At 42.1% G+C, this 24,585-nt stretch overlaps 1 protein-coding gene across 4 annotated transcripts in view; it reads right to left on the bottom strand.

Annotated features, from left to right (window-relative positions):
* The window catches only part of LOC122651975 (probable UDP-N-acetylglucosamine--peptide N-acetylglucosaminyltransferase SPINDLY), a 105,022-nt gene extending 85,375 nt beyond the window's left edge, over positions 1 to 19,647 (bottom strand). For 2 of the 4 annotated variants that reach the window (XM_043845575.1, XM_043845572.1), the window contains exons 1-7: positions 19,399 to 19,647; positions 18,942 to 19,054; positions 18,370 to 18,806; positions 11,363 to 11,524; positions 11,069 to 11,244; positions 10,908 to 10,983; positions 3,505 to 3,633 (exon numbers count right to left, since the gene is read on the bottom strand). In XM_043845575.1, coding sequence (XP_043701510.1) covers positions 3,505 to 3,633; positions 10,908 to 10,983; positions 11,069 to 11,244; positions 11,363 to 11,524; positions 18,370 to 18,780 — 954 coding nt within the window. In that variant the 5' untranslated portion in view covers positions 18,781 to 18,806; positions 18,942 to 19,054; positions 19,399 to 19,647. The remainder of the gene's footprint in view (positions 1 to 3,504; positions 3,634 to 10,907; positions 10,984 to 11,068; positions 11,245 to 11,362; positions 11,525 to 18,369; positions 18,807 to 18,941; positions 19,055 to 19,398) is intronic. The other 2 variants (XM_043845574.1, XM_043845573.1) reach the window with 2 other exon arrangements.
* Between the last annotated feature and the right edge of the window lie 4,938 nt (positions 19,648 to 24,585).

The raw sequence follows: 24,585 nt of genomic DNA, 5'->3' as shown, positions 1-24,585 counted from the left end.
TCGGGGGAAAGCCTCAATCCACGCAACATTCACCAAAAACCGGTCCAATCTGGCCATAACCCTTCTAGCTCCTGAACGATTATTCGACCAGGTGAAGATATTGCTGGTATACCCTGCATCAATAAGTCCAGCACCACTCACAAAACTCCTAAACTCATCCAGAGACATCGAACAAGCAAGGCTACTACCTGCTTTCTCCAACGGAGACACCACAGCGTTAAAATCCCCACCCACCGACCATGGGAAGGGGGTAGACCTGGAAAAGAGATCAAGCCTCCCCACATCTCCCTCCTTTCCGCCACCGAGCAAAGCCCATGGACAAAGGTAACAACAAAGGTTCCTGCATTGGCATCCACACACTCTCGCGTCACAAACTAACGTTGTTCCTCCAGCACAGCAATTTGCAACAAAGCTCTCCAAAAAACCCAAATCCTCTGTGCAGTATGCACTGAGTATAAACCCACCCGCCTCAGCACCAAGCGCGCCTTTGAAACATGCGCCTTAGGCTCCGCAACAGCAACAATGTCAACCTTATGCAGATTTATTAAAGTTTTCAGCCGCCTAGTGCTAGGCTTATTCCCAATGCCTCGAGCGTTCCAAAATAAGCAACTCATTTAGAAACATTCCCCGTGGAATCCAACGATCTCATCGATCGCATAACACGTCGCGAGGGGCCCTCCTTAGCTGGTCGCACCTTCTTAGCCTTCTTAATTTTCTCTCTTGTACACGTGGGCAGCACTGAGAAAAAGAGATAGAGAGGACTGCCGCTTTCCAGCGCAAGGGCCAGATGGCCCTAAGACCGTACTTTCCTCACTAAGTCTGTTCAAAGTTTTGCAAATCCACCCTTCAATGGCAGCATTAAACACTTTGAAGCTCTACAGTAAAGCCTCACGGCTTAAGACAGGCGTGGCAGCCAAGCTTGACACAAGAGAGTCGTCCTTAGCCCTTATGGGCCCAGCAGCGTCTTCAAAAAAAAGGTAAGGGAGCATCGCCCTCAAACAGTGCACAGTGTTCAGCCAAGGCATAACCAGTTGCAGCATCAACAGCTTCTTTCGCAAACAATTCCAGCCCCAAACCACTAGGCGCAACCAGCACTACATCCCCGTCCTCGACGACTCCATTCTTCTGGCAAAAAAGTCCTTTGACCTCGCGAGCGGAAGCTCTCCCTCTTCCAATGGCTGCAGTGCAACCTCGCCAACAAGCCTATCCACACAGGCTACTCCATTAGACTGGTCTCCCGCGAGCAAGGTAGCATCAGAAACACCGTCGCAAGGGGCCAACTCCGCAGATTGCACATGTCGAGGAGCCACGGCCTGCTGTCGAGCAGGTATCCAGCGCCCACCTCATCTTGCCAAAATGCGTCGATTAGTCGGTTGTCACTGAGCAGGCACCCCATTTCCCCCAAGAGCGTCACGCGAGGACCCCTCTCCCATAGGAATAAAAACCACATTGCTGGTTCTGGCCCCAGCATCAACTCCCACATCCGCAGCAACTGGGCCACCAAGCTGACGATCACCAATCCCTCCTGCAGATTCTGAGGGCACCACAGCTCCCTTTCCCCTTTGTGATTTTCTACAAGCCTCTTTCAAGTGGCCAACTTTGAGCAGGACTCACAGTAAGAGGGGAGTCTCTCAAAGACAACCTTTTGATAAAAACCCTCCGAACCACAACCTATCCAGACCTTTGACGGCAACACAGCTCTCAGATCCCTCAACACAAAACCTCGCCTCAACCTGCGAGTGCAGTTGGCCGTCGCCCCCATCAACCTTCAAGAGCTTTCCTATCGCACCTGCAATGGACACCAGAAAGTTGCCCTGTTAAAAGTTGACAGGTAGCCCCAGCAAGGAGACCCATATTGGTGCAAAAGGGGATTCCCAGCCCGAGACAAACTCCGATGTCCGTTTCATAAATCGCAGGAGGAAGCCCTGGATATAAACTGATCTTTCAACCACACCTTCACATAGTTAGACGGAGCAGAGAAGTGAAGAAGTATATGCCTCGGATCCAAAGTCGAAACCACAACGTCCCCTTGAAGGAACAAATGCTTCTGAAGAAATTCCTTGATCACAAACAAAGAGGGCCTACCGTAATTACACTTGGCAATCAACATAAGGAAAAAAGCTAACTCGGGCAACTCCACTTCCCCCCTGGTGAAGAAGACCGCAGGCTCACCAAACAAGGATGAAGGCTTCTTCACTTCAACCGCGGCACGTGGGATGGCCAATGACCTGGATACCACGGCAGCGAAGGAGGGAGACGAGGCCCTACCAGCGTCAGCCTCGAGATGAGGATCAGGGAGACACTCCTCCCGAGAAGGAGGACCCGCCATGACCAAAACCCCACGAGAGAAAATAACCTACCGTGCGCCACCAGAGCTTTCTCTTCTCCTGATTCAGCCCTTTTCTCCATATCAATTTTGAAAACATCTCATTTTCCCCATCCTCTGTTGTTCCAAGCATACTCTTTCCCCCATCCCTCAAATTAGCTAAAAGCTATTCTTTCTACCATAAGTAGTCATTTTTTTCCTTCTTTTACTTCTACCACCCATTGCATTTTTAAAGCCTGGCCTTAATCATTTTAAATCAATCTCTATCCTTGCACTTATATACCACGTGGAAATTTAGTGTTGACTATCCATTAGTTAAGAACCTCAAGAGATTTGGTTTAGAGCTAGTTTAAATGCAAAGTTCATAATCCAAGGTGCATGTCTGCTTCAAACTCAACCAAAGAATCAACAATACTGCTGACTCTGGAAAAGATGAGATTTCCAAGTATTTATCAGACTGGAACTCTCAATGCCAGACAGTTGAGAGGCCACCAAAATGCAAAGGATTTGTTTAGAAAGTTTATAAGTTATTTATTAGGGGCATTGAATCCTTCAATTCTGAGATGAGTATGCACCTTGTATAAAAGGCCCTGGCCCAGTGTCGTCTTCAAATATCGTAAAATCTGCATAACAGCATCCCAGTGTTCAACTCAAGGCGCTTAGAGCAATGGCAAAAGGTCTGAGCTTCCAGGAAAATGCCCAGGTTCAAGCCTTGAGAGCGGTCACTTGGCGCAAAAAATGTCAAAGGTTAGGACCGAGTCCAAATCGTCACTCCCAGGACCCCACATAGTTGGGACCAGCACTGGTTAATGGCCCTTTGCTAATAAGTTATGGGCAAGAGATCACTGGCTGGTTGTGTAGGCACTAGAAGGGGGCCAATGAGAGCATGCACAGGGACATAAACATGGATGGGATTTTTTATTTCACGGGAGGTGGGACGGTAAATCTGCATGCTCCTGTGTTTAGGTGTAGAATACACACAACCAGGCAGCATTCTTTTTCCCATAAGCTATCTATTACTAGGGAATTATATAGCCTGCTGATAGTTGTTTAGTTTAGCTTTATTTGAATCATCATGTTCCTGACGCAATTTAGATTTATAATCTTAAATGAATTATGGGGAGAGATCTTCAGTAACATCAGAGGGTCTAACGAACTTCTGTATTGATAGAACTCACCTCATCAAACTTTAGCATTTCACCATACGCAACACCAAGATTATACAATGCATCTGCATAGTGCCAATTGTGACTCAAAGCCTTCTTGTAGTATGCCACACCTTGATTCATGTCTCCCTCCAGTTTGACCTTAATAGACAAAGCAGAATTTGGAACTAAGAAAAGTAAACGCCCACCCAAGAATTAAGGAAAACAGATAAATCAGAGTTAGATGACATCTAAACCATCAAAGTACCTAGGATAGGCTGGCTGTTGTGCAAATTCATACACACAAATATCTAATCCAACACATGAGAGAACTTGAAATGGGATCCAAGGATAGATTTGGTCAACATAGGGCAGAGATGAGGAAGGTCTGTTTTCTAAACATGATGGGAAAATACTGCCCCATGACTGACACTATGAAAATTACATGCATCACAATTCGGGGAAGGTAATTCGCAATGATAATGCCCAACTTATGCAATAAATGCCCATAGAGGTTCCAGCAAAAAAGGTGGCAGTCACTTAAATAAGGCCCAACATGCAACCATCATGCCAAGTTAAGGGGGAAAAAAAGAGCTATTAAATCAAAAGAGTAAGAGCATTTTTATGCAATCGGTAACTGTTAAAGTGTTGGACCGGTTTTGGTTTATTCTTGTAAATTGTAATATGTCCAGATACATGTACCACATGCTAGATAAGGCCTTGAGTCAGCCTTAGCTAGCATGCCATATTTGTCACTTCCTTAATCTCTATAAATAAAGTCATGGCCACTGTCACTTTGACAAACCAACATAACTCTCAAATCTTTCTCTCTTTTCTAAAATTCTTCTTGGTATCAGAGCATAATCTTTTTGAATTTTTTTGATCACAGCGACGGTCAACCCCTCATGACAAGGGCTTCGGCCTCCCAAGGCTGAGCATGGGCACCTAAACGTCAAGCCTCCTTCATCGCTGAACACTAACACCACCACCATGCCTACCGCCATGCTTATCGCTGCCGCCGCTAGGGCTCAGAGGCTCAGAGGCTCAGCGCCCATAAAACAGGGGCCCAAGCCCCCTTGCCAAGGATCCGCCTCCTTCTCGACTTCACTAGGGCCCTCGCCCTCTGATTCATGTCACCAATCGACACCGCCAGGGGCCCTAGCCCCCTTTCCACAGCTGCTCGACATCCCAGGAGCTAAACCCCTCCTTTTCACCGCTGTTTGACGTCGCTAGGGGCCAAGAACCCCTCTTTCATCATCGTTTGACATTGGCTGGGGCTTCCACCCCCTTTTTTGCTGCTATCCGACGCTGCCAGGGCCTACCAGGCCCTTCGTCCTCTGCCGCAGGGCCTCCCAGGCCTCTCCGCCTTCTCTGCTGCCTACGACAGGGGCTGCCAGGCCCCTCCGCCTCCTCTACTGGTTGCAACAAGGGGTCCCAAGCCCTCTGCTATTTGTGTCAGGCCTCCAAGTCCCCTTTCGCCTCTTCTGCTGGTTGCGACAGGGACTCCCAAGCCCCTGCTTCTTGCGACAAGGCCTCTCAGGCCCTATACTTCATGCGACAGGGCTCCAGATACCTATCCCTGCTGTGTGCAAGATCTCTTGGGCCACCTGTTATCATCCAGCCCACTGCCATGACCCAGATTTAGTTGCTGCTGGTTATTTCTTATATATATGCTGCTGCCATATTTTTTATTGGATTTCCTTGGACTTCCTCAGCCATCATATCAGTGAGTGCTCTTGGTTCCCTTATTATTTTTCTCTATACACGTAATGGGGGGTTCATCTACATCTCCAGGGGGAGTTGAGGGTGGTGTGGTGGGTCATATTGGAACCCATGGACATAACCTTACTCTCCTAATTGTACAAACTAAGCTGAATGGCACAAACTACCTGATTTGGTCCCGAGCTTGTATGCTCACAATCCGCAGAAACAATTTATTGGGATACGTGACTGGTAATACTCCTAAACCATCTGAAACTGTGGCTGCTAATACCTGGCTGGCAAATGATGCCCTTGTGAAGTCATTTTTATTGAACTCTATGGAATCCACCATCAGACAAGTTTGTTCTTTTGAACTCGGCCAAAGAGTTGTGGGATGCTGTTAAACAGACCTATGCACAGTCAACCAACTATGCTCAAATTTATGAGTTGCATAGACAACTTCGGGAAACTACACAGAAGGAGATATCACTCCCTGCCTGCTACTCTGCACTTAACAACCTATGCTAGTAATTGGACTTCTACCATCCTGTTGCCATGTCCTATGCTGCCAATGTGATGCAGATTCATCATCGAAATGGGCTTATTTCTTTAGAAATATGTCTAGGGTTGGGATATATATATGTTGTGCCTTTGATCCCAAGGGTTTTCTATGTAATAGGCCACTTTAATGGGCCTAAACTAGGGGTACATAGTTTGCACATGGGATTAGCCCAATACTTAATTATTTTTATGTTTTTTAATTGAACCAGTTCAAATTGGTTGTATCCAGTAGGTTCAATTTAAGTAATTTAATTAAGTGTCTTTTGTTTTAAGTTATTAGGGGTAAATAAGTCTTTTAACCTTTTAAAATTTTAAGTTGTTTTAATTAGGTCCCCCCTCCACGATTTAAGTGAGGGAAGAGTTTATTTTGTATTAGGATTTGGCCTATGGTCTTTTATTATCAAAATTCAAATCGTGAGAGGCTCCCCCACAAGTTTATGCAGTTAAAAAAAAATCGTATTGCTGCCTAGTTGCTGCTACTGCTCTTTGTGAGTGTATATCCTTGTGGTTCTATCAAGGTGGAAAGGGTAGGTGGATCTCCTACGACTCCTTACGCCGTGAGGGCCGGGAGGATCTTTATTGAAGGTGGTTCTATCCTTCTCCATTGCTCAATCCAGTAAGTTATTTTAATTTTCTGCATTTATCCTTCTTCTCCTAATCCTCTACAGCCTAGTCTAATCACCCCCAATCGATCTCCATTAAACCCTAAGTCTCTTAAATCCTAAATCCTATCCAGCCCTATTCCCCCATCAATCAGATTTTAACCACAGGTCCATTAGGCCTCCCCTCCCAGTCGACCTTAATTGCAGCCTCATTCTAACACCTAAACCCTAATCCCCCTCATCTCTGTAAAACCCCAAAACCCTCAAATTTCCATTCAGCCATATCCAACCATCAAAACTTCACCCAACCTTGGCCGAATGCTCTTCCCTACCCTTGGAGAACTCGACCTAAAGCTCTGGTCCAGATTCTCACTCTAAACCCTAATTTCAACCTAAATTCTAAAACCCAAAACCCTAACCCTAATTTTCTGAAATATGAAATTTTGTTCAAACCTTCACTGTTAGCTTCCCCTAGACCTGCCTAGCATTACCATATAACAATTATCCCCATTCCCCCAAAAATAACCCTAGAAATTGACCTCAACTTCAATTCTGCCCGATTGCAACTGCAGAACCAGCAGCCCTTTTGGTCCTTTGTCATTGAATCCTGGATAATTGGCCTCTAGTAGGACCTTTGCCTAGCTACAGCTACATTACGATGCCAATACCTTTCACACAAAGCGTGAGATGGAGTGAGTGTATGATCTCCTTATGGGATTGAACCCGGAATATGATCAGATCCGCGTTCAAGTACTCAGTCGTGACAAGTTTCCCACCTTTCTTAAAGCATTTAATCTGGTTCAGCATGAGGAACATCATCGGTCACTGATGATTCCTGCTATTCCTCCTACTCAATCAGCCCTTGCCTCTACTCCTCAGACTGATTCCACTAAACCGGCTGCTCCTGGTAAAGAGCCAATTAAGAAACTTGTTGGAAGCTACATGGTTGTCCTAAAGGGGGAGGTCGTGGTGGGAAACAAGGTAATTCCCGTTCTCAGGCTCATATGGCTGATACTTCTAATAGCACCACTATTGCACCTACTGTTACTTCACCTTTCACCTCAGATCAGCTGTTGGCTCTACAACGTATGATGACTCAGATAGGCCCTGCTGCTCCTCCAACCTCAGCATCTTCCACTTCCCATCTAGCCCAGTCAGGTATATTCCTTGCTTCCTCTCAATCCAATCCTTGTTGGCTCTTGGATTCTGGTGCCTCGGACCACACAACTAGCTACTCGGATATGTTTCGTACCTATAAACCTTATTCAGGTAAGGACAAGGTCCAAGTTGTTGATGGGTCCCTTTCTGCTATTTCTGGTAAAGAAGACACTATCCCTTGTTCTCCTACTCCCTTCAGTCTCCATGTCCCTAACTTATGTGCTAATTTGCTTCTAATTTATCATCTTACTTCTGACCTCAACTGCTCTGTTCACTTCTTTTCTGCTCATTGTGTTTTTCAAGACATGGTGACAGGGGCAATGATTGGATATTGTAAAGTGAGAGATGGGCTCTACTACCTGGATCCAGCTCTTCCTGCAGTCTCTTCTCCAGCATCCTCTCCAGTCTCTCTGCGTATACCCTTCAGGCTGAAAGTGAACTACATCAACTCCACCAATGGTACCGTCGTTTGGGACACCCATCATATCCTATTTTGCATCGTTTATTTCCTTCTTTAATAAAACACAGTCCTTAGGACGTTTCAGTTGTGATGTGTGCGAACTTGCTAAGCACACCTGCACTCTTATTATCCTAGTGAAAATAAAAGTAATATTCCTTTTTTCCATTGTTCATTCTAACTTGTGGAGTCCTTCTCAAACTATTTCTCAGGTTCGGTATTGATGGTTTATTACTTTCATTGATAATTGCACTCGCCTCACTTGGGTGTATCTTCTTTGGCAAAAATAGAAGATTTTTCTTGTTTTCTGTCCTTCCATAATATGGTTCGAACCCAGTTTGGTGCCCAGATCCGAGCTTTGCACAGTGATAATGGAACGGAATATAAGGACGGTTTGTTTCTCAAGTAACTTGATGATCATAGCATTCTATCCCAAACTTCCGGTGTATTTTCATTGGGTACTCCACCTCTCAAAAGGGATACCAATGCTATCACCCTCCTACTCGGCGATTGTTTGTCACGATGGATGTCACTTTTCATGAAGAGTCTTTTTTTCGGCATCTCTTCAGGGGGAGCATCTTGAGGAAAAAATGCCTCCACATGAAAATTCCCTAACCACCCTTCTTGTTATTGATATTGCTCCGCTTCAGGGGGAGAATGTTTCCAGGGACAAAGAGCTCATTACGTATTCTCGTCGCAAAGAGAAAGCTGCTCCTACCTTACCATGTTCTCCAGCACCTTCAGAACCAGTTCATGAGCATATACAAGGTAATAGTCCTTCCTCTAACAATGATCTTTCTATCGCTTTTAGGAAGGTTATAGTCCTTCAGTTAAGATTCTTATTATAATAAACTAAATAAAGCCATAAAGGGATGCGACCTAAACGCTCAAAAGTGCAAAGCGAGGGTGAGAACAGGAGTCCATGCAGGTGTGAGGGGCAAAATATCAAAATTAAATAGTTCTAAAGTCAAAAGCAACTTTAGGACGCACTTATGTAATATAGTATCTGTTGTGAATGGTTATACGGAACACTCTAATCTTCCTACTGATTTGAAGAAAAGAAGAAATTTCTGAACTCAAGGGCCAAGAATGCCATTATGTGTGGGCTTGTGGACAGTGAGCTTGTAAGAGTTATGGGTTGCAGGACTGCTAAGGAAATTTGGGGAAAACTGAGAAGCATCCATGAAGGTGATGCCAAGATCAAAGAAGCAAAATTGCAGACACATCGTGCACAGTTTTAAGCGTGGAAGATGAGTGAGGATGTGAACATTGAAGGCTACATGGTGAGAGCAAAAGCAGCAATCAAAGGACTTGGAAAAGAGATTAATAATTCAATGATGTGAAGAAAGGTCCTCAGAACACTACCTCAAAGGTTTTGTAGAGGCCAAGGATCTAGATGTGTTTAGCATGGATGAGATGCATGGGTCCTTAACAACCTATGAGATGAGGATTGGTAAATCCAAACCCATAGTCAGAGAGGCCACCTTCAAAGCACGGAAGAGTCAGAGAGCAAGCCAAGAGTCAGAAGCAAAAAGTTCAGAGAATCAATGGAAGACAACTGTTAGAAGCCTACAAAGAGGAAAAGGGAAGTACAAAGGAAAGCTACCGCTCAAGTGCTTCAATTGTGGAGGAATTGGACACGTTGCTTCAAAATGTTCAGTCCAAGGGAAGATCAGTAGTGATGATGGCAATCAGTTTGCATCAGTATGAGTTATGGCCTATCTTAAACATGGCTTGACCAAAACTGAACTCAGACAAGATAGACAGTGGACCTGGACAGGAGATTATATGTAACAACTCAATAAGAAAAGCAAAAAGAAACAGTACAGGTATGGACTACAAATAACCAAGGACCTTGATAGAGGTCTTTTAAAAGGAAATGTACCCTGAACCTACTGAAAGACCTGATTAGCATTGTTGTTGTTGCACCAATGCAAGACCAGCCACCATGGCGCATAGGCAGGGCAGGCACAAACGCAAGCCATAACTTATAGTCCAGTCCCGAGACCATACTTTCCAGGGATAGGTCCCATCCTATAAGCGTATGTATTTATGTATCTGTGTGTGTGTGTGTGACCAAAACTGAACTCAGAAATGGCTCCGGACAAGATAGACAGTGGACATGGACAGGAGATTATATGTAACAACTCAATAAGAAAAGCAAAAAGAAACAGTACAAGTATGGACTACAAATAACCAAGGACCTTGATAGAGGTCCTTTAAAAGGAAATGTACCCTGAACCTAATGAAAGACCTGATTAGCATTGTTGTTGTTGCACCAGTGCAAGACCAGCCACCATGGCGTATAGGCAGGGCAGGCACAAACACAAGCCATAACTAATAGTCCAGTCCCAAGGCCATACTTTCCAGGGATAGGTCCCATCCTATAAGCGTATGTATTTATGTATCTGTGTGTGTGTGTTGCGTGTATGCAGTGTAATGACGGGTGATGAACAAACCTAAAAGTAAGGGGGCTAAAAATGATATTATAGAAACTGTTAATAGTAAAACACAAGAAATGCTTAAGATTTATACCATGGGGAGGGCCCAAAATTGGTTTATAGGTCTGGGTGCACTGACATATCACATAACATGACTGGTAGCCCAGGTGACACCTTGACAATGTGCTTAATAGATTCACCAAACATGAAAAAAAAAAAAAAAACCAATTGAAACACAAAGTTTCAACAACTTTCCACCAACCCAGGAAGGAACGTTTTGGGTGAAGAGATCACAAATCTTCTTCATAAATAAACGCTAAGGAGAACAGCATTCGCTTTGAAAAATTTAAAGCACCAATGGCCTAATGCAACATCAAGAATTAACACAATGATATCATACACCAAGCATTCCAGCCTCTGACTACAATGTTACACAACATACAAGTTTCAGAAACTATTTCACCAAGATTTAAATACTGCAGAATTCAGAGAAGACCAGTTGGAAATGGAAACCACCTTTGTTCCTAAATCTGTCAAGGCAATTGCCATATTATTCTTCGCAATCTCAAAGTTCGGTGACACAGCCAAACACCTGGACACAGAATCAACACATATGGGATACCAATCAACATACATTGCCCATAAAAGCAACAAATAGAGATAGCGAACAACAGTACCTCTCATAGCAAGCAATAGCTAACTCCAAATCCCCACGGTTTTTATAGATGACACCCATATTACAATATGCCTCAGCATACATAGGCCTCTGCACTGCAGCCTTCTCATAGCAACCAAGAGCCATATCATATTGCATCATCTCTGAATAAACAACCCCTAGGTTGTAATAGGCAGGCTGCATGTAAAACACCAAACATATTAGAATTAAAATCTGCATGGTAGTACACCAAGTGGATGACAGAATAAACACACAAGCATTAGGATAAAAGGGATGACATGGATCATGAGATTACAGCATAGCAGGGGTCTATTCTAAGAGCTTCGGTGTACTTTTCGATTCCCTCCTGAGTGTTGCCAGCAATTTTTAAGCTGGTGCCAAGATCTGTCATGACAATTGCTAGGCATTCTGAAGCTAGTTTGTAGGAGGGATCTGCTCTTAAAGCCTTCCGATATGACTGTAGAAAAAAAATTTGATAAGATGCACTGACCAGAAAACAATTTGCAAACCAATGTATGAAAATGGTAAATAATCACTAGGAGCAAGCAGATTGAAATGCAAAGAATTACAATAACATACAAGATATCTGGTGAAGGAGCATAGCCGAGTTTCTCGGTTTTTCGAAATCCCAAGATGAGACTGCCTACGAGTCTCAAAATGTCAATATCTCGGCGAGATCTCGGTTTGACCTAGGAAAATGCCCATCTAGGTCCTTTATATAAGTGTCAAATCTCGAGATCTTGCTGGAAAATCTTGGTATACAGACACCTATCTATGCCAGGAACCAAGACAGCAAAGACAGACACTTATTTATGCGTAATATCATTTAAGTAAATGATTTTGTATTTGTATTTCATTTAAGTAAATGATTTTGTATTTGTATTTCATTTAAGTAAATGTTTTTGTATTTGTATTTCATTTACTTAAGATATTATTCATAAATAAGCAAATACCCCCCTATTTGAATCTAATAAAAATAGTTAAAAAATCAAATTCTAAAAGGAAAAAAAGTCAACCCCCCAGTTCAAGAACAAAAACTGGATTTTAGCAATCTTGGACTTGTTGGAAAGCTTTGTTTTGAAAGCTTTCCAACAAATCCAAGATTGCTTAAATCTGATTTATATTGAACGAGTTATGTACCAGTCAAACTTAATTCGATGAGAGCGAATGCAGTCAAAATCGCTCTGGACGAAAATATATTTTTGGACATCAAAACAAATGAATATTTTACCGCACTTTTGGTTTTTAGCAATGTTTTACCATATTAAGATTTATGGAATTTTTAGATTTGAGAAAAACCCCAACATTAAAAAGTTGAAAATTGCACCTACCGCCGAAAATCCAATTTTTGTTCTTGAACTAGGGGGTTGACTTTTTTTCCTTTTAGAATTTTATTTTTTAACTATTTTTATTGGATTCAAATAGGGGGTATTTGCTTATTTATGAATAATATCTTAAGTAGCTTAAATGATATTAGGTATAAATAAGTGTGTTTGTCCTGTGTCTGTCCTGGTTTCTAGCATAAGTGTCTGTCCTGCTTTCCTACTAAGTCAAACTCCTATTTGGACTTTGTTTTTGCAAAATCTGATAGTGTCATTGTATTTAAATGGCCTAAAATAGGTTAAATACCAAGTTTCAGACCCAAACTAGGTCAAAAACCCACCGAGATGAGGCTTCGAGTCGGAATAAAAAAAAAGTGCACCAACTCGGCGAGATCTCGACTCGACTCGATTTTTCAAGGATCCGAGTTGGCACCGAGACCCGAGCTTTTAAACCTTGTGATAGAGCGATACGAACAATTAATTGACAATAATGTGAGTAATCATTGTTCCATTGATCACCGGAACAAAATTACAAGTGCAGCTCCCTAGATAACAGCCATGACTCAAAGAAATTTTTTTTGTAAATAAAATAATAATGATCATAAGGGGATTCTCTGGTCTGACAGACCAGAAAAAGCAAAAGCTTTTATAGCAGTCGGACGGGATTATAGGGTACTTCAGTAACTTCGTTCAATAGGGGGGAGAATTTATGCCTTCTCCATAGTTGATGACTCCAGATCATGGAGTCAGTTTGCTGGTTGGCAGACCAAAAAAAATTTCTCATAATAATAATAATAACAACATCATCTAAGAATCAACACCTAGAATAATAACAACATTTAGGAATCAACAAGAAGAAAATTTTGTTAGAAATTACCCCTTTCCTTATCAGGTTTTCGGGACTAACAAGAATAGTTGGGACAACAAACATCCATCTCGTTCGTACTTTGGATACCCGTTTAACCATCAAAGAGCATTGAAGAAACAACAACAACAACAATAATAATGTTGATTACTTATCCTCCGTGTTTCCCTTTGGATAGTGCCGTGTTAGAGCTCCTGTGTGATATACATATTGTTTCCTCCCTTTCCTACAAAGTCGGCATTTTAGAGGAAGCAGTTCCATCATTTTTATTTTTTTTTATTAGAGAATAGAATGTGTTAGATTCATTGATAGGTACGCCCCTCTATTTATAATAGAGGAGAAAGTTACAAAGGGACTGAAATAGACATAATTACCCCTAACTAGCTGACTCAATAAGTGCAGCAATCTAATCCTAATAACTTAACAACTAAGCAAGCCCAAAAGGACCAGAATGCCCCCATGGTATTCTGGATTACATATTCCAACACTCCCCCTCAAGCTAGATTATACAAATAAGTAAAGAAAGAAGATCCAGCTTGAACTAATAAAAAAAAACTCCAATATTCTAACACTCCCCCTCAAGTTGGCGCATATAAGGCACTAATGCCCAACTTAAACAAAATGAAGAGACTAAGTTACATCAAAGTCCAGCTTGGCAGATGAATGAAGCTCCCAAATAAACCTTCAAGAACTTGAAATAATTGATCTCCAAAACCTGGGCAAACTTGATCAACAAACTTCCATCAATCTTCAATAGCTGTCCAGTAATGAATCTCCGATTGTCACAGTGACATTAAATCTTGAAGTGTAGAACTAGGGCAGCAAGCAACGAAATAAACTGAATCAGGCAGCGGAAATAATCAACCCAACTGTAAATCCTCATATAGGTAGGCAACAAATCCTCAAATAGGCAGGCAATAACCAAATATCTTTAATACTTTAATACTTCAATCTCCCCCTTACGGCAAACTCAACCCAATAAAAGGATACCCAATGGCAATGGTGGAAACACTGATCTTCTATGTTTTGCACCAAGTGTTCCTGCAAGTTCTGCTTTCTGCAATGGCTGCAGGTGTATTGTACATAATCCCCCCCTCACGTGTAGTAGTACACGTGGACAGATAACGGAGATGATGTAAGAAATAGTGTAGAAGTATAATATGCCAGAATTTTCCAAAAGGTGTGAAAGGTAATGGAAAAAGGAAGAAATGGCAATTTAGAGAAGCCCATAAAATTCCAAAGTGGTTATGGGTACATGCCAAAGGTATGGTATGGGAGGTGGTGAAGTGAAAAAAAGCTGTGGGATAATGAATCACAGAGAAAAACAATGCAACATATAAATTGCCAACCATCTTCAAACGATCAAGCAAACTACTTAGATGGAAACTCCTGCAGAAGAGAAACACCTAACGCCAATATTCAGATCTGATTTAATGTAGAAAACATATCAAATTTGAAGCAAGGAAAGGCTCCAATCTTCAAGGCTTGATCAATCTTCAAACAAAGAAGAACAAGTGTGCAAAACTCCAATTTATAAACTCCCATATGCTGATTAAAACTGATGAAGATATTCGGGCAGAATTGATGTAATAAGCTTCAACAAAAACTTGGATCAAATCTGAATTAGTGAACAATGCTAGGATCGAGCTCTCAAAGTAAGCTAGATTTGAATCAACAGATAAAACTTCACAGATCTGATTTGAACTAAGGAAAGACTCCAATCTTCAAGGCTTGATCAATCTTCAAACACGGAAGAACCAATGTACAAAACTCCAATTTGTAAACTCCCTCATGCTAAATAGAACTGACGAAGATATCTGGGCAGAATTGATGGAATAAATTTCAAAAAAACTTGGATCAGATCTGAATTAGTGAACAATGCTCATAGTTGTCATGGCGACGCCATGGCGTCCTAGCGCTGGAGAGGGTTGCATGGCGACCCTCTTTGATTTCTTCTTCCTGGCTTCGATTTCTTCTTCCCTCTTCGATTTCTTCTTTCCCTCTTCAATTTCTTTAGATTTCTTCTTTCCCTCTTCGATTTCTTTCGATTTCTTCTTTCCCTCTTCGATTTCTGAATTTTCTTCTTAAAACTTGAGAAACAATAGAGAAAAAATAAAACATGGCTTGAGTATACATCTATTAACACATTAAAAATAGAGAAAATAAAAAATAAAACATGGTCGACATGCTCGCCATGGCAATGCCATGGCGGGCGACATGTCGATATATCGACGTGACATCCCTCCACCGACTTGGATCGCCGTGACGCCATGACAACTATGACAATGCTACGATCAAACTCTCAAAGTAAGCTGGATTTAAATCAGTAGAGAAAACTTCACAACTGAATAGGTTCGTAGTTGCAACCAATAACTATGGAACACACTATCGTCATCCCAATTAAACTGATCTCCAGGGTAGTAGATTCGAGTCTTCAACAATGGAAAAAATTCGATCTCCAATAGTAGGATACTCAGTTTCAAGAACAAGGCAGCAATAGTCCTCGTAAAGGCAGCAGTGACATGTCAATCAGTCATGTTTACAGAAGCCAATCAATAGAACCAGCAAGTATAAGATAAATAACCCAACAGATCCATAGGTAGTTGAAGCAGCCAGTCACATAGGAACCAGTAAAAGAATAGGTTGATAGTTGGAGAAATCGAGCCATAAGAGAACCTGAATTTTTTTCAAAAAAACTCCATAAATATGGGTCAAATACTCCTCTGATATGTATAAGACTCTCCTCAAAAAATTAGCAAGAGAGGACTGCCCTAACCCTTAGATCGATTATAGTCAGTTGAGATCGATTGTAGGAAGGGGGCTTCATAAAAATTGATGATGACCTGTCAAAGTGATGATGTCTTGGCATAGATGTTGTCCACAGCTGCTTGAATGGATCTCCAATACAAACACCCAATCTTTTGTAGGGTTTGAGACTTGATCTTCAAGTGGGAGAAACACTAAAAAGTGCAAAAAAAATAGGGCAGCAGCTATCTTGTGTAAAAGAACTTCTTCAAGCCATGAAAAATTGAAGTAAATTGCCTCTCTTGATGGTAAACACACCTCTAAAAAACTCCAAAAGCAGCAAGTAACCCTAACCCAAAATATCGATTAATGTCAGGTTTTGGAAAACCCTAAAAAGTAGAGATCGATTGGGGTAGAGGTCTTCTAGAAAACTTGGATAGGTGCAAGATTGAGGTAGAGGGGTCCTAGTAATGGAGGAAAGCAACCCACAAAAAATCAACATGAACCGAAAGGAGGAACCCTAAAATCAATTGAAGTCAGGGCTTTTCAAAACCCTGACAAGTTGAGATCGATTAGGGTATCAAGGCTGGAAAGGTGAATGAAAGAAAAAAAGGGAAAGAGAACAATGGAATAGGGTAGATAGGTGCTGGAAAAGAAAGCAAAGGGAGCTCCAATGGTGGAAGATTAACCTTCATTAGTGGTAGAGATCTGATCTTCAAAAAATTCTGGAAAACTCCAATATCGCAGAGATGGCCCCAGCAACCATCAATCTGAAAAAAAGGTAATGAAAATAGGTAGGATGGAGGGGGAGGGCAGCAACTAAATCATTGGTTTAGGTTTACCTCATTAGTGCTGCCCTCTTACAAGGGTGTGAGACAAAAAAAATAGAACAAGGAGAAGCCGAGAAAGAGAGAAAGGAGGGAGAAGTCGATTGAAGAGAAGAAGAAAAGGAGGGCTTTTTTTCTTTCTAACCTAGATCAGACCTGCTCTGATACCATGTTGGAACATGTAATCCAGAATACCGTGGGGGTATTCTGCTCCCACGGTATTCTGATCCTTTTGGGCTTGCTTAGTTGTTAAGTTATTAGGATTAGATTGCTGCTCTTATTGAGTCAGCTAGTTAGGGGTAAATGGAGGAAACAATATGTATATCATACAGGAGCTTTAACACAACGGACTATCCAAAGGGGCACGCGGGTGGATAAATAATTCAACACCTGCCCACTGGGGTTCCAACATCGTATCAGAGCAGGCAGGAGTCAAGGTATCTAGTCCCCCTAGGAGCGGGCAGGTGTTGAATTATTTATCCACCCGTGTCCCCCTTTGGATAGTCCACCGTGTTAAAGCTCCTGTATGATATACATATTGTTTCCTCCCTTTCCTACAAGGTCGGCCTTTTAGAGGAAGCGGTTCTATCAAATAATAATAATAGGAGGGATTTGTGTATGACCGCTTTTGGAAATCGAAAGTTTCGTAAATAAGGGGGACTAGGTTTTGATATTTTAAGGGGGTTTTATTCTCATCAAAGGATTTCATGTACGATTGTGTGTATCTACATCTAGCAATAAGAATGTGTATAAATGCATCAGCATAACTTTTCCATAAATATTTCTTGCAAGTATAAGTCTAAAATCAGTGTATAATAAAGGTTAATAACTATTACAACATGAAGGAAAAAAACAAAAACCATTGTCTGGTAGTCTCTTATAATCCACCTTGTAATCTCGTATCAAAGAATGGTATTCTACTCGATTACAAGAATCAGTGCTAAAATGACATTTTAGTAAAATAAATTGCAAAGCCCATCATCTGTATCCAAATAAAATGGAGCTGGCTTTCCACCTCCACCACAATGTTCAAACCACTTTTTGCATTTTTTGTTTTAAGGAATTGAAAAAAAAATGAGTATGAAACTCATAAGCTACTGCATTTTTGGAGTTCACTGAAACAAATCACAATCCTTGGGTTCTATATCTTTCTCTACCAACCCTCGTAAGGAAACCACCCCATCTCTACCTCAGTCTATCTTCCAACCAATTAAGAAAGCTAGACTGACACTCCCATGTATCATGCAAGGTCTGCTAAGGTGTCCCAGGAGCACTTCTTACGCATGAATTTTGCTTAGTAATATTTTCCGAAGGGTGAGTTTTCCATCCCAAACATTACTCAAGCGGTGAGAAAAATCAACATGATGGCATTTAGACAATGAGAAAGAGACAACAGAAACAATTGCGTAGCTGGCAACAATGAGAAAGAGACAACAGAACCAATTGCGAAGCTGGCACCATATCAATGATATAACAAAATACCTCACTCAAAAAGCTAAATGGGTTACAACAATAATATAAGAAGCCCATTATGGTGCCATACCTCAGCAGCCTCCAGCAAGCGACCTTCATCTTTGTACAGAATACCACAATGAGTGAGAGCACCTGCATTTTGTGGGTCCAGCCTAATTGCTTCTGTGAAACTTTCAAAAGCAAGACTACCCATGTTCTGCATCTGAAGGCAGATTCCCTTGCCCATGTGAGCTTCAACATTCCCACTATTCTGAGCCAAGACACTTTCATAGATAGCGAGAGCATCCACAAACTTATTCCTGGAGCGAAGGATGTTGGCATAAGACAAAGCATCCTTCCCTTCCAACTTTTTCTGTACCGGAGAGAGAGATAATGGAGAACAAATCTTATCAGTAGAAGGACGTTCTCCTTTCAACAAGTCATTATCATCAGTGGTGTCTCTCTCTCTGCCATTACCACCACCAGTCTCCGTCCACGCCATCGAATGGAATCCTTGACCCCAGATTCCTGCACCAAAGTATCCTCGGACATAAGAAAGTTTAGACCTTCAGCAATTACATGAACCATCTCACTGCAGTTCAACTGCACTGAACTTTTAAATCAAGGAAACCACTAACTGAACCGAATTGGAAGGGGGAAAAACTAAATTCTAAAAGTGAATAAAGGATTCCAACTACGAACTACAACTTTTGAGCTACTTCTCTGTAATGGGAACTCCGGGGCACAGCCGATAGCGCATCCTGTGATCACAATTCCTGCAGAAAATCTCTACTCCATGAACATCACTAACAAACTACCGTTACGGAAAACAGTAATCATTTTTAACTGCCAGCAGTGCAGAAAACCTTTTGCCATTATTTAAGACTAAAATCACTAACATCACTAAATTTATTAGGACTATAATTGCATTTAAATCATTAAAACGTAAAAATGCCGAGTTTTAAAATGGAAAAAAAAAAAAAAAACAAGAAGGGATCTTCTCACTAGAACTGAAAAATAAGAAATCGGAATGAAATGGAGACGATGGGGGGGGGGGGGGATTGGGTGGTGACGAAGGAAAGAAATATAAGGAAAAGGGTATTAGGGATTAGAACCATACATTTGAGGAAGAAGAACCGAATGTACGAACACATGGGGATGCTACTGCGAGCGCTGCAAGATGTGGGCGTAGGATAAGAGGGACGAGTGAATGTTAAGGATAACCAGAGCTTGAATAAGGCTTTCTTTCTCGAGAGCGAAAGCCCTCGAAAAAGAAAGGGAGGGGACACAGAGAGAGAGGTGTAGGCAAAAGATAGTCTCCTGCTTGAGAGGGGGAGTGTCTGATCTGTGTTTATGTTGCTACTCTGAAGTCTTTTAACTCGCTATCCGCCCGCTAATAGAGAGAGAGAGGGTTATGGGCGCGAGAGGGAGGGCAGAGAAAATTGGGGGCCTTGGGGATGGATCGAGTCTGTCCCGCGGCCCGCCACAGCGCTACTCCCTCCAACACTGCGGTTTGATATCCAACGGTGCCTGCGTTCGTTACCTTGCTAAATGACGCTTGTTTGAAACATGAGGGATTTTTATCTCCACGGGTTCTCATCCCCAATTCCACCTTGTGAAGATGACAAATGTCCTGGAGGAATCCAACGGTCCGTATTAAGTTTAACATTTTAACTTTGGTTAAGAATCCCAGAGGAAATCGGATAAGTGGGAGAGCCCTAGGGGTTTAGCCTATAAATATGTTATTTGGCTCAAACCCTAAGGGAGGAACACAATTAGATCTCTCCCTCTCTTTCAAGTTCTGCGTTTCCTAGGGTTTTCATCGTTGCCTAGGGTTTTGTGGTGTGGAGTTCTTCTTCGTAGAGAAACCTTTCGAGATTGTTCGTGACCGTGATCTGCTTATAACTACAAGCCGCATTCGATCATCCCTTCCGCTGCGATTCCATTCGGTTCAGGTAATCCCTAAACCTCTGTGATTAATGGAATGCTCATTTGCTAACAGTGGCATCAGAGCCAATTAGGGCTTGTTGTTCGCAGTATTTTTTTTTCTCTTCTCCTTCGGCTATCGATCGACCCTCCTTGGCAGTAGCCTTGGCGCACGGCGTAGCAGCAGCGCATGGCTACTGTTGCTACCATGTGCAAGGCGCGCTGAAGCCAGGCTATTTTTTCTTGCAACAAGTTTTTTTTTATTTAAAAAAAAAAAAAAAACATTATGGACAGCGGCCATGCTCGGCAGTGGCTAAGCACGGCCGCTGCAAACGTTCCCTGGCTGTGTTTTTTTCCTGGTAGTAGATTGTTTACAAAAAAAAAAAAAAAAAATGATAAAAGGGGGCAGCAGCCGATGCAATAAGTGAAGAGGAAGAGGAAAAAAAAGAAGAAAAAACAACGAATCCAACATATAAAAAAAAAAACAAGAAAGATGGCAGCCGCATGGTGGCCTGCCAATGGTGAACCTTGTTTTTGTTTTTAAAGGCAATCTTTGGCAGCCTCATCGTGGCCTGCCCATGGTGAACTTTTTTTTGTTTTTTAATGTTTTCCCACAAAAAAAAAAAAGGGGCAATCTTTGGCAGCCGAATGGTGGCCTGCCCATGGATAATAAAAAGAAGAAGAGAAAAAAGAAAGAAAAAAACCTACTGTTTTATATGGTTTGTTTTTTATTTTTGTTATAAATCAGATTGCATATATGATTGGTATAATGGAAATATATGCATGATTTTGGGTTTTTTGGTTATAACAAAATATATGTGATATGGTTTTGGCTAGTTACAACTATATGCATATGCTTTGATTTGTTATACATGCATTATTGGGATTTGTCAATGATATCGTTATTTATGCGGTTTCTTTATTAAATAAATCATGTATGTTTAGAATATCATGTATTGGTGATTTGTTCTTGTGACTCCCAACAAATTTTTGGGGGATCTCCCCTATAGGGTTTCTCATTTTTGGGGGTATTTTATTTATGTCATGTGCACCCCCTATTAGTGAGAAATCATTTTCTGAGATCCATAGGAGAAAAATAGGAGATAGGGTGTTGCCCCAAACCATCCCATATTTTTCTCATGTGTATTGGAGATCGCCCAAGGTCACTTTGTTAATAAAGAAACATGTGATTCCCCCCATTGCGGTACAGCCCTGTTTGACCCTACCATTAGGGTATCGCTGTCAAACACCCCATCTCATGCAATCATGTGTTTTATTATTTATTTCTCATGAGATGGATTTGGTACTTGTCAAGTGATGTGTTTATTTGGATAGATGTGCGTTAGAGTTAGTGTCTGGAAATGATACAAAGTGCAGTGCTCGCCGGTAGTTTATAGTAAGATCTTGAATGTAAAGAGCCGGTTGTAATTTTAATATTTTTTGAGAAGCCATGTAATGGGAGCTACTGCACTGCGTATCACAACCCCACACCGACTCGGCATATCACTTCAAGTACCAAATTTGGCTCTCTGTGTGAGTCCCTTGCGCACCCGTGTGTATGGAGCATTAAACTGTGGTTAGGAGATTCTTGTTTTTTCTCCTACATTTGTTCGAAATCAGTTAAAATTATACGCCCCTAGACCCACACATTGTGAGATTTGATTACCAGCTTAGTGAAGTTTTTGGTCTCACCGTGTGGGGAAGGGTACCATTAATTTTAGTTAGGATTTCTTGAACAAATTTGTGGATTTATAGATGTATACTAAATGTCCTCCCTTGCGCATTGTAGGGATGACCTCGAAAAGTGTTGTTGCTGACCTTAACCAAGGCAACAAGTTGGATGGCATCAACTATGACATATGGCACCGAAAGGCCAAGTTCTTGCTTAATGAGCAAGATTACCTGGACCTCCTGACCACTGAGATGGCCCCTCCGAAGTGGGTACTACCGCACGTCACTGTCAAGAAAAAGAGGCTTACGATAATTGGTTTAAGAGAGATCGTAGTGCGTGCTTTCTTATGTTAAGCACGATGCATGATGATCTTATCGGTCAGTATGAGAAGTGCGAGACTGCCAAGTCCATGTGGGACTAGGTAAGGTGGTACATCCATGACCTTGAAGTTTGAGATGTACCGTAAGGACCCCAAGCACACTATGGTTGAACACCTCAGGGTCGTGAAAGACATGATCCAAAAATTGACTGATGTTGGGGTACACCTTACCGATGAGCAGCAAGTACAGGCCGTCATCAAGACGTTGCCTGATTCCTGGGGATAGATGAAAATAGTTCTGACATATAACGACACTGTCAAGACATTTAATGACATTGCTGCTCATGTGGAACTAGAGGCAGAATGCCCAGAGGATACCCAATCACATGCCCTTGTCGTCCAAGCAGGGCAGCGCAAGAATGGGTCTAAGCACAAGAGATAAAGGACCATTGGGAATCAGGATCAAGCTCAGAAAGTTACGCCAACTAGGCGTAAGACCACCAAGCATCGACGTGGCAAGCGAGGTGAAAAGAAAGATATCACCAAGGTCAAGTGCTATAACTGCCAGAAGATGGGGCACTTCGCTCGTGACTGCACTAAAGCGAAGCAGGTACCATTTCTGCCTCTCTCTCCTTATATTTTTGTATGTACACATGTTTTGGTTATCCAAACCCAATTTGATTGGATTGTGGATACAGGTGCAATAAGACACATAACGCGAGATCGAAGAGGATTCGTAGATTATAGAAAGATTTCAGATGGCGCCCAAAGTATATACATGGGGAATGGCACTAGTAAAGCAGTTTGAGGAGTTGGTACCTACCAGCTCACCTTACGCACTGGGCGCATCTTGTTACTTCATGATGTGCTATACGCACCAGAAATCCAGCATAATCTACTTTCAGTTACTGCATTATTGACTTTAGGATATTCCTTTATTTTTTATGGTGACTCTTTTGAGATACGATTGGATGGTAGTAGTTTTGGACATTGTAGGGTTGAGAATGATTTTATTAAATTAGATTTGATAATTCCTATTGTTTCCTCTTCATCTTTTGTAGTTGATTCTAATACTAGTCCTGATTCAATTACTTGGCATGCTAGACTAGGACACATAGGTCGAGATAGGATGAGATGGCTAGCTTGAGAAGGCCTTCTTGGCTCACTCGCTAAAGTCAACCTACCGACATGTGAGGCCTGTTTAGCAGGTAAGGCCCACCGAAAGACTTTTGAAAAGGTTAAACGGGCAACCCAAACCCTAGAGCTTGTCTATTTGGACATCTGCAGACCTATGAACGTGAAGGCACGTCATGGTGCTTCCTATTTTCTCACCTTTATCTATGATTATTCACGATATGGTTATGTGTATCTGATCGCTCACCACTACGAAGCACTAGATTGCTTCAAACGCTTTGTAGCAGAGGTTGAGAATCAGCAAGGCAAGAGGTTAAAAACTCTGCACACTAACTAAGGACGCGAGTATTTGTCCGATCAATTTAAAGAGATGTGTGAGGAAAAAGGAATCACTAGGCAGCTGACTATTCCCCACACTCCACAGCAAAATGGTGTAGGAGAGCAGAGGAATAGGATGCTTTTAGATATGGTTAGATCGATGATGGCGCAGGCTAACCTCCCAATATCCTTCTGGGGGGATGCTATGTTGACCGTTGCCTACGTCCTTAACCGCATGCCATCACAGTTAGTTTCCTCCACTCCCTATGAATTATGGAAAGGCGCAAAGCCCACTTTGGGGCATATGCAACCATGGGGATGTGCAGGATATGTTCATAGTACCTCTCATAAGTTTGGGAAACTTGGCCCTAGAGCTAAAAAGAGTATCTTTATAAGATATTCTGATACTTCGAAAAGCTATGTAGTGTACGGTGAACATCAAGATGGAGGAATGACAGAGAGTGAGTCCCACGATGTGGATTTTCTTGAGATCGATTTCCCTAGCATCAGTGACGCTGACAGAGACCTTGATCTTTTTGAGATAGAGACTGATGAAAGCGTCTCACCTACTCTTGGCGAGGGTGAGGAATTAAACATTCATCAAGAGATCTCCAGAGAGGGTGAGAGTAATCATCAGCCTAGTGGGAGTGTGCTACCTAATGAAAGTGAACAACTTGCAGGTCAAGAACCCTCTGTATGTAAGAGCGCACGTGGACATGTTCCTCGACGTCATTTTGAGATTACAGGGGACGCTGCCCTCGTCTATGCCCCAAGGGATGAGGATGAGCCAGCCTTAGTGAGTGAAGCGCTCTCTTCTCTAGCAAAGGAAATGTGGCAAGCTACTATGGAAGATGAGTTGAGTTCTATTAGTAAGAACCAAGTCTGGGAGTTAGTTGATCTTCCACCTGGGCGCAAGGCCATCGGGAACAAGTGGGTCC

The sequence above is a fragment of the Telopea speciosissima genome, chromosome 2 (assembly GCF_018873765.1).
Source record: "Telopea speciosissima isolate NSW1024214 ecotype Mountain lineage chromosome 2, Tspe_v1, whole genome shotgun sequence".
NCBI classification, from domain to species: Eukaryota; Viridiplantae; Streptophyta; class Magnoliopsida; order Proteales; family Proteaceae; genus Telopea; species Telopea speciosissima.
The sequence above is the reverse complement of the archived record's forward strand: the minus strand, read 5'-3'. Positions and strand labels throughout refer to the sequence as shown.